Genomic DNA, 13,327 nt, shown 5'->3' with positions numbered 1-13,327 from the left:
TAAAATTATACTTTTTTTATTCATTCCATCTTAGCTGATAATATTCCTATTATACAAATACAGTATAGATTTAAAAAAAAAATCACAAAATATTACAAAATAAAAAAGTACAAACTGCATTACTTAATAAATATATCTAACAAGTTAAAGTTAACCAGAAATTAGAGAGAAAGCTTTCAGGTTGGAAACAGTATAGTTTGCTGGGTCAAACATTCACAAGTCTTAGCTTAAATACTTCCTTGTTTAACATAATGCAGTGGAGTCCTATTTTTTTTTTTTTATTAGAATATCAAAAGGAATAAAACATTCTGGAAAGATAATGGCTTACTGCTGCAATGCAAAGTGCCAAGAAACAAAATGGGGGCATTTACATATAAGAAACAAACCCCAGAAACAAGGCGGCAAACAGCAAGGTCCAGCCAGGATTTTTTTTTGCTGAAGCAGCAGACTAGTATCTTGTCACAACATTGTATTGCAAATTAAATTTCTGCTATTACAACTGAACAAGTTAATAGAACAAAGGACAAGCCAACCAGGCAACAAGAGGCCAGTTTACTCTAAACAGTAATTAAATACAGAAGAGTTACAATCACTCCCTGTACCATTCATAAGTAGATGCCTTCCAACTGGCTCAGAGAACCTGTTCTACATTAGAGGCAAATGGGAAAGCGGCTTCTTTGAAAAGTAGTCACTATGAAGTTTGCTGCACTTTTACAATAACAAGGTTTTAACTGAAAAAAAGTTTACCTTCATCAGTCAAGGAAGATGAGCCTGACATCAGTTTCATTTGGTAGAAATATAGACGTACTAGTAAAAATTACAGCAAAAGCTGTTACATCATTCATAAGCCTTATTTACAAAACGAAGTGTTTACAAACTCTTTTTTGGCTGTACAGCTGAAAACCAAATGCTAAGATGAGATGTTAGAGAAGGAGGTAACAGTTTAAAAATACTGTGCAAAAAATACATTCTTATAGAAAAAAGAGAACTGGAAAAACCCAACACAAATATACATGGTGAATCCACTCGCAAGTAATCCAGGGGTCACTTTATGCAAAGGGAGTATTACAAATACCAGCTTGGGCTTAAGTCATGCCCGTGCCAAGAGTTCAGTACTGCAGAGGCTCCCACCATGGCACCGTGGCCACTTCCTGAAGCATTAAGGCATTGCCACCTGGGCACTAGTACGCAGTTTGTTTCTAGTGCGGGCCCCAGGAGGGCTCAGGAGCAGGCGTTCTGCTCGATATACATCTTGGACAGGGACACAGCCATGGACTTGGCCAACTCCTCATCCCGCCTGCGCTGCATCTGAGTCTGCCGGCACCAGGCCTCATACTCGGGGTTGGGGCAGGCGCGGTCCAGCACAGCGTCATAGTGCCCGTTGCTGAGCCAGCTCAGCCAGATGCTGGGCCGTGTGGGGTCCTCAGGGCCCAAGTAGTGCACCATGGTGGAGACAGTGGGGCTCTCGGGCCGCCCACCAGTGGTGAGGTGGATGTTGACGTTCAGCATCTGCCCCATGGCCAACAGCTCTGGATAGCCGGCCCAGGCCCCATCCTGCGCAGCACCGATGAGGAACTCACCCACATCACCCTCAATAATGGGGCTGAAGTGGTCCAGGTGGTCAGCAATGTAGTGCACGGTTTCCTCACGCAGCTCTCCGTGCAGCCGCTGCTCCCCGTACACAGCCCTGCACACAGCGCGGTACAAGCAGTTGCCATCGGGGATAATGTGGAAGCGGAAGCGGCCTTTCTGCCGCAGGTACTTGTCCTGCTTCTCCACCTCAGCCAGGTACAGCGCCAGCTTCTCTCCACGCTCCGCACCTCCTACTGGCCCCGCACTCCCAGCTGCCACCTCGCCCCCCGCCGCGCCAGGCAGGACCTGGGCAGCAGCCGCCTGCAGGGCCTGGCAATGCTCGCTCAGGCGCAGGCCGCGGTTACTGGGCTCCGACGGCGGGCGCGGCCCGGCCTCCGCCTCCCCGGCCGCGGGCCGCACGCTGCCACTCAGCAGGTCCCCGAGCCAGGCGCGGCTGGGCGGCGCGACGGACGCCAGCTCTAGCTCCAAGCGCACGGGCACAACGCGCTCCAGCGGGCGGCGGCGGCTCAGCGCGATGTGCGCGCTGGAGCTGTAGTGCGGGGCCGCCGCCGCCGCCGCCGCCGTCTTGGCGGGGCCGCCGGGCATGGCCTCCAGGCAACTGGAGAAGGCGGTCATGGCCGCTGCGCCGCTGCTACCGCCCGCCGCGCCCTCCTGCCCGCCGCTGTCGGCCGCCGCCGCGCTCGCACTCGGGCTCGCTGCGTCCGCCACCGGCACCGAGACCTTGAAGACGCCCGCTCCGCCGCCACCCGCCGCTGCCCCGGCCGCCGGGTAGTGAGTGACCACGGAGCTGTACAGCTGCATCCTCGCCTCCCCGCGGGCGGCGCTTTATAGGCGGGGCCGGGGCCGGGGCCGGGGCCGGGGCGGGGGGCGGCGGTGCTCGGGCAACCGCAGCGGATGAGCCGCCCGGGTAAAAATAAACCAGGGCATCACCGCCCCGCCCCCGCCAGCCAGCTCGTGCCGCGGCCCCGGACTGGCGGGAGGCGCCAATTCCTGCTGCGCCACAGCGCAGCCCGCACGGCCTTCTGGAAGCTGCTGGAGGGGGCGGGGCGGGGCGGGGCGGGGCGGGGCAGGGCCTTGTTTACCTCACCCGCTCAGCACGTTGGAATGTGGGGGTGGGGCCGAATGACGCGACGCCAGTGACGTCGCAGCGCGGGCCCTGACCCGTCAGAGGCCGGGAGATCAGGGTCCACTACATCGCCCCGCCGGCTGCTAGAGGCGGGGCTGAGTCGCGGCGCCTCCGTGACGTAGCGGCGAGCAAGCCCCGCCTCCGACCCGTCAGTGCTCGGGATTCGGACCGTGTTTCTCCCCCACCCGCCTAGCAGAGGGATGTCGCGCTGGGCTACGGTGACTTGGGGTCAGTGTTGTCGGGTGCCCAGTAATTATCGTATTTCTACGATCATTTCTTTTTTGTTATACCAAAAAAAAAAATGGAACCATAATTTCAACCCTTGTACCATGGGCAAGCAATCAATAATAGTAAAAGTGTTCGAAATCTAGGATAATTTTGAGGCAACTCCTTGTTGTAGCACATGCAAAGCTTTCAGGGAGTCTTAATTGACTTTCAGGCTTGCTGTCAGCACTTTCTTAGGACTGCTTGCCTCAAAATAAACTGCTTCAACTTTGATAACCCAAATCTCGCTCAGTGGCAACTTACAGTAAGCAATAAAAGTAAATAAGATTTGTTTGCATGCTTATTTGAATATTTATTCACATAATTTTTCAGTACATGATAGATTTTTAGCAAATATGATCATTTTGAGCTTCCAATAGAATCATTTCGTATTTAAGACCTAGCAACACTGCTTGGGCTGCCTTGGCAGAGTACCATGCTTTGAAAGATGTGGCCAGGGGACCCGCTGAACAGCCTGAGCTGGGCAGCTGCTGCTGCACCCAGACTCCACTCTGCATTTCCCCATTGCAAACCTGGGAGGGACTGCCACCCCCTTTCCCTCCTCTTTCACTGTTGTGCCACCAAGCGCTGCTGGGCCTGGACCCGTGGTGCTGTGGCACTTCCCTGGCATCAGGGAGTCTTTCTAGCTTGGGGGTACAGGGGAAGGGGAGATGAAACCCATCCCTGTGCAGGGCTACCACTAGTTTAGATCTGCCCACCCTCTTCTGTAGGCGGGAGGCCCCTGAGCATGGGGCAGACCCCAAAGCCCACCTGCCTCAGCCCATCCAATTCAAGGTCTGCAACAGATGCTCCAAGACATCCTTCTGGTAGCCATTCAGTGGCTGTTGCGCTGGCAGGAGGCAGACCCCACCCTGAGCAGCCTGGCACCAGCAGGGCAGGTAGTGGTGAGCTGTCTGCACAAGGCAATTGGGGAGCTTGATCAAAACAAGGGGCTTTGATCAGGGTAGTGACTCTGGTCCCTCTTCCCTTATTCCTGGTATTTGTGTCTGACTCCTGACCTTTGGCTTGCATTTGATTACGACTCTTCACTTCCCAACCCTGGCTTAACTTCCAGCTTCCTGTTTCTGGGCCCTTGGCATTGGCTTGTTGCTGAACCACTCCTGGGCACTGACCATTCTTTCACATCTAGACTCTGGCTTAATCGCTGGCTCCAGATCCTGCATGTGTCCTTGTTCTGACTCCTGGCTCTGGTTCTGGTTGCAGCTAAACCCACTGTATTTAAATTATTTTAAAATTACATTCAAAGCTAGTTAAGCTAAACTAGAATAACTCACACTCTTCACCTGAAATAAGTGTTGTTTAACTAGTGTGTTTAGACAACTTGTCACTTCCTTCTCTCTCTTGCATCCGAATTTGGTTGTCATCTATGATCCTCTTGGCTCCTTCTGACTCTCCCTTTTCTACTGGTGCGACACAATTGCACATATACAAAGACGCAAATCAGTTAAGTGCATACACACATACACACACTACCAACTCAGGCACATACACATCCAAACCAGCCTAGGCACATGCATACCTATCACCAAGTCAAGCACATACACTATACACCCCAAAAGTTAAACAAAAATCAATTATCCATACCCGCACACTCAGTAGACATACACAGATCACTAATTCATATGCACACAGTGACATATACACACACACTCACCAGTTCACACACATACAACCCACCTACACATACACACAGGCACTCGCAATGCAAGAGAGGGTGGGGGGTGATAGCTGCCTCTCCAGGCTGGAAAGGGTGGTGGTGAAATTCAGACAGGATCACTGTTTGGCTAACAGAAGCGCTTTATTTTGCATGGCCACGAGAGAACAGCAAGGGGCAACTTGTTCTCGACGAGAATAAAACACAGCCTAACTTATATACTGATAAATCACGCACAGATCAACCCGCCCCATAACAGTCTTGGCAATCTGACAGCAACTCATCTCGGTGTCTGGCTGAGCCAAGCGAGTTTTCTCGAGCTGCTTTCTGATAAGCTTATCCTGAACGCCACTGTGTTATTCCTGCTTGGCCTTCACCCACATCTCCCCCCTCCATCCTGACCCGACACATACATACTTCCTTCAGTACTTTTCCATTCCTTATTATTCCCCCCTTGTAAGCGCTTGTGCTTACACCTCTATATTCATAAGGCCTTTGACATTTTCTTGTCGTTCACACTCATAGGCCACCTCGTTGAGCCCCATCATCTGTAACTTGGTCCTAGCGAGCCTAGAAACACTCTCAGCAGTTTTTGATAGACAACAGCGTAAGCAACACAGAATCATTTGGATAATAATGAAAACGGCCAAAATCCATAAGAAACTCAGAATACACCATTTTAGCAGGGATTTCAACCAGCCCCCTACAGCTGGTAGCCACCCCCAGCAATTGAAGCGTTTCTCCTCTGCAACCGTATGGATCACCTACAACTGCCTTCTTATGGTGCGGAGGTCTTTTTCCACTCGTTGGTGCTGATCAATCCAGGTACAGCAAGTGTGATTAATAACAGTACAAACCCCACCCTGAGCAGTTAAGAGATAATCCAAAGCCATTTGGTTTTTGATAGCCACCTGGCCTATCTGGGTAATTACATCATTAAGAGCTCCTAAAGCATTGGCACTGACATTAAAAAATTTCTCCATAACTCTCAAAATGTTTACAATAGTTCTTTCTAATTCAGCTACCCCCAATGAAGGGAGAAATGCCTTAGTAAATTGAAGGAATCCTGTGGGTCGGCGAACCAGTGGGTTTTCAATGGCTCGCCTAGATCTGGGCAAGCCAGGTGGGAGATTAGATACCTCATGCAGAGAGAGACTTGGGTATAAGTTAAATTCCAGGATGAGTCTCCCCAGGGTGCAGGTGCCAACCCAATGCCAGGGCAGAATCTTGCGGGCATCATTCCGGCATAGCCAGAAAAAGCCTGGAGCGGCTATAGTGTTGAGGTCCCTACAGGTTGTGCTCCCAATTCGGCATTTTCGATTGGCCTGTAAGGTATAGGAAGGGGCACGTGTGCTCCGCACCCATCTGCATTGAGATATTTATTGGTTACAAGAAGTAGAACCTAACAACACATAAAATTCAGACCCGTTCATTACCAAACTATGGGTGTCCTCTAGGGTTCTATGAATAGTGAGAGACCCGTTGGTGCACTGAAGGGACGTGTTTCCCAGCAGAATCCCAGATGTATTATGGGAGTGATAATCGAAGGTTACTTGACATTTGGGGTAATGCCCCACTGAGTAACCAGCTTCACCCGTCCTACCCATTGGACCTATAACAGAGGGCTGCTTCAAGTGTGAAAGATGGTTTCCAGCTATCCCGAGTCTTTTTCCACCATTCAGGGATCCACTGCTGTGTTCTACTAGAGTGGGAGGAAAATCTGATGAAGCTGGTATTGGTACTGTTTCCCCAGTCCTCAAGGGGAATCGGTACCCCAAGCACTGGGATTCCTCTGGCTGGGTGTGTAGGCCCATGTATGCACACCCAGCAATTCATAAGGTTGCTTGCACTAGCAATGCTGTGTCCCAAGAGCATAATACTGTTCTCCTCCCATGCCCTGACTAAAACCCTGGGCATGAAGCAGTATAAAAGAAAAGGCAACATCTCAGGGTCTTCTCAAGCGGTATCCCAAATGCTGCTATCCCTTGGAACTTCGAGGGGCCACCCATGACTAAAACTTCAGCCTCCAGCACACTACCACCAATAAAATACTGACTACAAGAATACAGAACAGTGTTAACCCCTGGGGAGTTTCTAAATCTACGTAATTATCTGCAACTTCCCAAGGGTTAGTGTGATTCATACTAAAATACTAAAAGCAATTCAATACATAAAACAAAAGTTCATAGCCACAAGTAAAACTTGGCTAGCCATGTAGGCTATTCTTCAAGACTTTGTTGTCTGCCTTCATTCACAAGGAACCTCTTTGAGATTTCATTGTTTGATCTTCACTCAGCTTAATATCAAAGTTTTTCTGTTCCACTTTACCCCCACTCTGAGGATGATTTGGGGTGTGGAGCTGGTATCGGATGGAAAGGACCTTGCAAATATGTTGGACCACCTGGCCAACAAAATGTGAGCCACATTCTGAGTCCAGGGAAAGGGGTAGACCAAAGCAGGGCAGCAGGTCAAAAAGAAGCTTTTTGGCCACAGTGAGGGCATCAGCCCGTCAGCAAGGGATGCCTCAGGCCAGCTGCTAAAAAGGCAGACCGTGACCAACGCAAACTTCCAGGGTCCCGACCTGGGCAACTCAATTAAGTCCATCTGGAGGTGGGAAAAAGGGTAGAGACCTAAAAGTCTGTGAAATGCATGTGGTTGGTGGGGTGGCCAGCCAGGATTGTGTCGCTGACACTGTGGACACTGGCGGCAAAAATGGACAGCTACGGTGGAAAAACCGGGGGCATACCAATGGCGGTCAACTTCGGCTATCATCCCCCCCTTTGGCCGAATGGGCCACTGAGTGTGCCATTTGAGCCAATAGGGATAACAGGGCCCTGGGGGCTACAAGGTGACCAGACGGGTGCTGCCACAAGGAGTCAGAGTGGAGAAAGCAGCCCATGGAGATCCAGGAGTCCTTTTTGGCGTCCGGGCCAGCATCCTGGAGAAAGGGAAGGTCAGGGAAGACAGGGGAAGAAAGAGAGCAGCCTGAAGGACCGGAGCTGAGAGTTCTGACAGGGAAGAACAGGGAGAGTTTTGGCTGCAGCGTCTGCCCTATCATTTCCCAGAGACACAGGATCATCAGTAGTAGTGTGCGCTTTGAACCATAGGACAGCAAGGGTGGAGGGAAGGAGGATAGCATCCAGGAGAGCAGTAATAAGGTGTTTGTGAGAGTTGGGAGTCCCAGCAGAAGTAAGAAACCCTTGCTGTTTCCAGATCTGTCCAAAGGAATGGCAGACACCAAAGACATAGCGAGAGTCTGTATAGATATTAGTGGATTGTTCAGCGGCAAGGTGACAGACACGAGTGAGAGCAATGAGTTCAGCAGCTTGAGCAATAGTAACAGAAAGAGGAGCAGATTCAACAACGGCATAATCGGAGCAGACAGCATAGCCAGCTCGGAGAATTCCATGATCATCTCGAAAACAGGAGCCATCAATGTAAAAGATGAGGTAAGGGTTAGTCAGAAGCGTATCGGAAAGATCAGGACTGGGAAAGGAAACAAAATCCACAAGCTGAGTGCAGTCATGGGGTTGACCATCTGAGGTTGAAGGAAAAAGAGAGGCAGGATTGAGGGGATCGCAGTGGACAAGGGTTACGTGGTCCGCAGCCAGGAGAACTACCTCGTAGCGGGTTAGACGGCCAGAGGACAAGTGCTAAGTTCTGCCATGCTGGAGAAGGGCAAGGACAGCATGTGGGACAGCAACAGTAAGGGGGTGCCCGAGGACAAGCTTATCGGTTTTAGAAACCAACAGAGCGGTGGCAGCAACAGCATGGAGGCAAGGAGGAAACCCAGAAGCGACTGGGTCAAGGGAGGCACTATAGTAAGCAACGGGACGGTGTGGGGAGGGTCCGAAAGGCTGGGTTAAGACACCAGAGGCAGTGCCTTGGTGTTCATGGCAGAAGAAAGTGAAAGGCTTAGAGTAGTCAGGCAGACCAAGAGTGGGGGAAGAAGAAAGGGCTTGCTTGAGCTGACAGAAGGCAGATTCATGGACGTCTTCCCAGGGTAGTGGGTCAGGGAAAGAATCACAGGTGAGAAGGGTGAGAGGTTTAGAAAGTGCAGAATAATTAGGAATCCACTGTCGGCAGTAGTTGGCAGCACCTAGAAAACCACAGAGCTGGTGTTTAGTCTGTGGGCGAGGGAGAGAAAGAACAGCTGAAAGACAGTCAGGAGACAGGTGACAGGTACTGTGAGAAATAGTGTACCCCAGATAGGTAACAGAAGTCTGACAGAACTGGAGCTTAGAGTGGGAGGCTTTGTGGCCCCGTGCTGCAAGTTTTTCTAAAAGAGCGACAGAGTCAGCTTGGCAATGAGGGAGAGTATCAGAACAGAGAAGCAAATCATCTACATATCGAACCAGCACAGAATCATGAGGCAGCTGGACTGTATCGAGGTCAGACTTGAGAAGCTGGCTATGTATGGTGGGTGAATCACGGAATCCTTGAGGCAGATGGGTGAAGGTGTATTGCCGGCCCTGATAAGTAAAAGCAAATAAATATTGAGAGTCAGGGTGAACTGGTATAGAAAAGAAAGCATTACAGAGATCCACCACACAAAAATAAAGAGTAGAAGCAGGTATTTGAGAAAGCACAGTGGCGGGGTTGGGTACCACAGCTGTCAAGGGAATCACAAAATTGTTAATAGCATGCAAATCTTGAACAAAAAGATAAACAGGCAACCCCTCAGGTGTGCACTTCTCCTTCTTTCGGACTGGAAGGATCGAGGTATTACAACAGGAACAGGCAGGTACAAGGACATCCTGTTCTAGGAGATCTTGTACTACAGGAGTAATGCCTCTGGAGGCAGCAACTGATAGTGGGTATTGCGGGATCAATAGGGAAGACACTCCTGTTTTAACCTTGATAGAAACTGGGATGGCACCCTTGAGGAGTCTCACATCGGTTGTGGAGTGGGACCTAAAGTACTCAGGAAGGTGAGCCAATAATTCCTGTTGCTATGAGGAAGAATTGGACTCCGGTTCCTGTTCCATCAGTGTCATCATCAAGGCAGGAATTTGAGTCTGGGGTAATGTGAGGAAAACCCCATCTGGAGAACAGTGAACTGTTGCCTGCAATTTGCAAAGGAGGTCTCGCCCCAACAGATTTACAGCAGCACAAGGACTCAGCAAAAAGGCATGTTGCTCAGTAAGGGGACCCAAGGTAAACGAGAGCGGTTGTGTAATGGGGTGGCCAATGGATTGATCCCCAATACCTACAGCAGTGATTACTCTATCAGAAAAGGGAACCTTAGAAACAAAATCAGAGCTAAGCATAAACAAAGAAGCACCAGTGTCGACAAGAAAGGGAACGGTTCGTCCTCCCACAGTAACAGGTATTGTAGCATCGGAAAAGGCTGAAACTAAAAGGGCCAGAGTCTCTGGGTCTTCTCGGCTGTCCTAATACTGATTTTCACCTTCAAGGGACTGGAGAGGAGCTGGTCTGGGCGGTGGAGCTCGTTGGGTACCTGGCTGAAATGGAGGGGCGCTAGCTGAGACCGGGGGCCCCCAGGGTTTGTTCCAATGGCCTCTTTGCTTACAGTAGTGGCAGACATCATTGGGAATGTCAGAAGGACTGGGTGGTCGGGTCGAGCAAAACGGTACTCCAGGGCGCCGTGGTCTGGTGCTACCCTGGAGAGCTCTGATTTGCAAAGCCATCAGCTTGTCCTGAGCCTTTGATTTTTGCTGCTGGGCTTTAGTATAGAAATGAGTGGCAGCAGCCAAAATTTCGGTGAGGGGTTTGGCTTCCCACCTGATCACAGTGCTTTCCAGGGACTTGGAGATCCTGGGTAACAGCCCTAAAACAAAGGTCTGAATAACCATGGCAGGGAGGCTAGTTTCTGGGTCCTGATTGCCAGAATGTGCCTTAAAGGCTTGAACCAGGTGAGAATAGTAGTCGGCAAGATGTTCCTCTGGCTTTTGCTTACAGGTGGAAATATTGGACCAGTCTGTCTTTTGTGGGGAGACCCTGGGGACGGCCTCAAGAACCTGTTTATAGAGGTTTGGCTTTGCTGGGGTCTTGAGGAGGCCAGTTGGCCGCTTTAAGGAGGGTGTCTTTCTGGTCTCCAGGAAGAAGACCATTGAGGAGCATCTGAATATCGCCATGGGTCGGCTTACAAACCTCAAAGAGTATTTGAAGTTTTTGAGCAAACCCGGTAGGGTCATCACGGAGTTTAGGGAAGGTGGTTGACCAAGAGACAATTTCTGATGGTGAGAAGGGGACATGAACCACCATGGGTTGCCCCCCTGCCACAAGGTATTCTCAGAGGGAATACTGTGCCCCGGCAAGCTTTCTGCCCTAGTGAGCCACCTTCCTTACAAGCGTCCTCTGGCAATCTACCTCAGTGGTAACGTTATTTCAGTTCCAGAGGGTCAATTTGACTGGGGTATTCTGCTGGTCTAGGGAAGCTGAATGTACTGTCCACTCCTCTTGGGGGTCCAGGGGGACATCAATTTTGAACCAGTCCCCCGTGGGAGAATCAAAGGTGATGGTGGTAATGGGAGACAAAGGACCAGGGGTAAGGGTTGGTGGAGTTGCCGGCGAAGCCAATGTGGCAGACACAACAGCACCTGAGGCCGTGGGACCAGTAGGCAGTGATGGAAATGGGACCCAGTGATCCAACAAATCATCTCGGAGTGGATTGTCTGGTGGCGGGGGCAAGGCTGGGTAAAGCCTAGCCAGACATGAAGAACAAGGGGCAGATGGGGTCGGCCCCTGACACTGGAGATCTGTAACTTGATTTTGAAGGTGATCAATTTGCTTCTTAAATTTTTCTTCATTATCCTTATAGGAAGCCACAAGGGTGCACTTATGGTGCTTTTCGGACTCGTCTTCCCATACGTACCAGGCTTCCATTTGAACAGGGTGCTTACTTTCCAAATTGTCTCAGAGGTGTTTGAGGATATGATGATCCCACAACCCATCTAAGGGCCAGCGCAATTTGGGGTCACCATCGGTATACAGGTTCCATTTAATTAAGTACTGCATTGTCCGGGGCCCATATTTTAGAAACAAACTGGGTGGGATTCCGCAGCGGGACCTTAGAGGTCCTGCTACCCATTGTCATGCCTAGGACTTACTGCCACCGAAACAGGCAGGTACTCACCCTGGCCAGGGATTTTTCCAGAGCCAAACAGATGGATGGTAAATCAGAGACTGGAGTGTCAGAGCTGCAGAGTCGAAGAACTCAGTTGAGGAGAGCCTTCTCAGAGCAACGGAGTCGAAGAGCCGAGACAAGGGTCCTACTTGGGGCCATCTGTGTAAGGACACATCCCGGCCGAGCCCCTGGATGATGGTGAAATTCAGATGGGATCACTGTTTGGCTAACAGAAGCGCTTTATTTTTCATGGCCACGGGAGAACAGCAAGGGGCTGCTCGTTCTCGATGAGAACAAAGCACAGGCTAACTTATTTACTGATAAATCACACACAGATCAACCCGCCCCGTAACATAGTCTTGGCATTCTGACAGCAACTCATCTTGGTGTCTGGCTGAGACAAGAGAGTTTTCTCAAGCTGCTTTCTGATAAGCTTATCCTGAAGGCTGCTGTATTATTCCTGCTCGGCCTTCACCCACATCTCCCCGCTCCATCCTGACCTGACATGTATACACTTCTTTCAGTACTTTTCCATTCCTCATAAAGGGGTCCTTGTCCAGTAGGTGTTATCCAGAGTGGGGGTTGCCAGCAGGGTCTCTGGGTGGATAGGTGGTGTGGTATGATGCTGATCCAGATGGAGAGGGCATCCCAAGGAGTCAGTTTTCAGTACCCCTTTTATGGGGCAGACTACCTCTGATCTCCTCTGGGGATGGCCTGTCCAGGCAAGGTTAGTCCTGTTCCAGAGGGCTCCAGGTGTTCTTACTGAGCATGTGCAGCCTTGGCACAATGGTGGGTTGCCTCATCTTTTGTTTCTTGAATGCTGAGGTGGTTCCAAGGGCTGGGTGCTTGGTCAAGGTATTGGTGTTGATGGTTTGGTCATTCAGAGGGAGCTATTTTTAGACCTACTGCCATTGTCTCCCAAGCACCCTCATTCATCTCCATTCATTCAGGAACCAAGTTACATAGGAGGGGTAGGTGTGAGTCACAGGTTACACAACCGGGCCTGGGGATAAGATGGAAACTTGACATGATTTATGCTAACTTACATATAGAGGCCTAAAACAGTAATCACACAATATAAAAGCAGTAAAAAAAAATCAATACAAAAACAGTGGATATCTACATCAAAATAGCAGGGCACTTATTTGCAAAGAGGGGAGAGAAAAATAAAACTTACTACCTAAAATAAAATGTTAAAGCTTATCCTACATCTTAGCTTACTTATACTTATCTATAGGGAATAGAAAGGGAGAGAAAAAGTCAGAAATGGTTGGAGAAGGGGAGGGAATGCATTTTAAAAGAAATAAAAAAATGAAAAACCAGGGGTTTTGCTACATTATTACCTACTGTTCCATCTCTTAAAATTGAACCCCCATCTCCAATCAATGCTTTTAATTTATACATTAAAATCTGTTTTAACTGTCATCCTATTTTAAATACTTTTTTCTGCTATTCTTTTGTCTAGTCTCCTTTACTTTATCTAACTTTTATGGGCCTCATGTTGGAGCATTTTTTCTAACCAAACATTAACAGCTTTTTAGGTTTATGATCTACTTGGGTCAAACCTGGAGATTCAAAA

At 49.7% G+C, this 13,327-nt stretch overlaps 1 protein-coding gene and 1 pseudogene across 2 annotated transcripts; both read right to left on the bottom strand.

Moving 5' to 3' along the window:
- Nucleotides 1-2,848, bottom strand: OTUD1 (OTU deubiquitinase 1). The gene has a single exon (XM_090047323.1). It carries the CDS (start codon nucleotides 2,392-2,394, stop codon nucleotides 1,222-1,224), a length of 1,173 nt encoding a protein of 390 aa, XP_089903449.1. The 5' UTR covers nucleotides 2,395-2,848; the 3' UTR covers nucleotides 1-1,221.
- Nucleotides 2,849-5,128: 2,280 nt separating this feature from the next.
- LOC149864992 (syncytin-2-like) lies at nucleotides 5,129-13,023 on the bottom strand (annotated as a pseudogene). The gene is made up of 2 exons (XR_016442694.1): nucleotides 11,758-13,023; nucleotides 5,129-9,130 (listed from the first exon to the last, which is right to left on the bottom strand). The product of XR_016442694.1 is annotated as a syncytin-2-like (transcript).
- Between the last annotated feature and the right edge of the window lie 304 nt (nucleotides 13,024-13,327).

This window comes from Crocodylus siamensis, chromosome 5, assembly GCF_052110815.1.
Source record: "Crocodylus siamensis isolate JL-2025a chromosome 5, ASM5211081v1, whole genome shotgun sequence".
Taxonomy (NCBI): Eukaryota; Metazoa; Chordata; order Crocodylia; family Crocodylidae; genus Crocodylus; species Crocodylus siamensis.
The sequence above is the reverse complement of the archived record's forward strand: the minus strand, read 5'-3'. Positions and strand labels throughout refer to the sequence as shown.

Coding starts and splice junctions, on each gene's coding strand:
- OTUD1 (XM_090047323.1), bottom strand. CDS start 2,394: ATGCAGCTGTACAGCTCCGTGGTCACTCACTACCCGGCGGCCGGGGCA.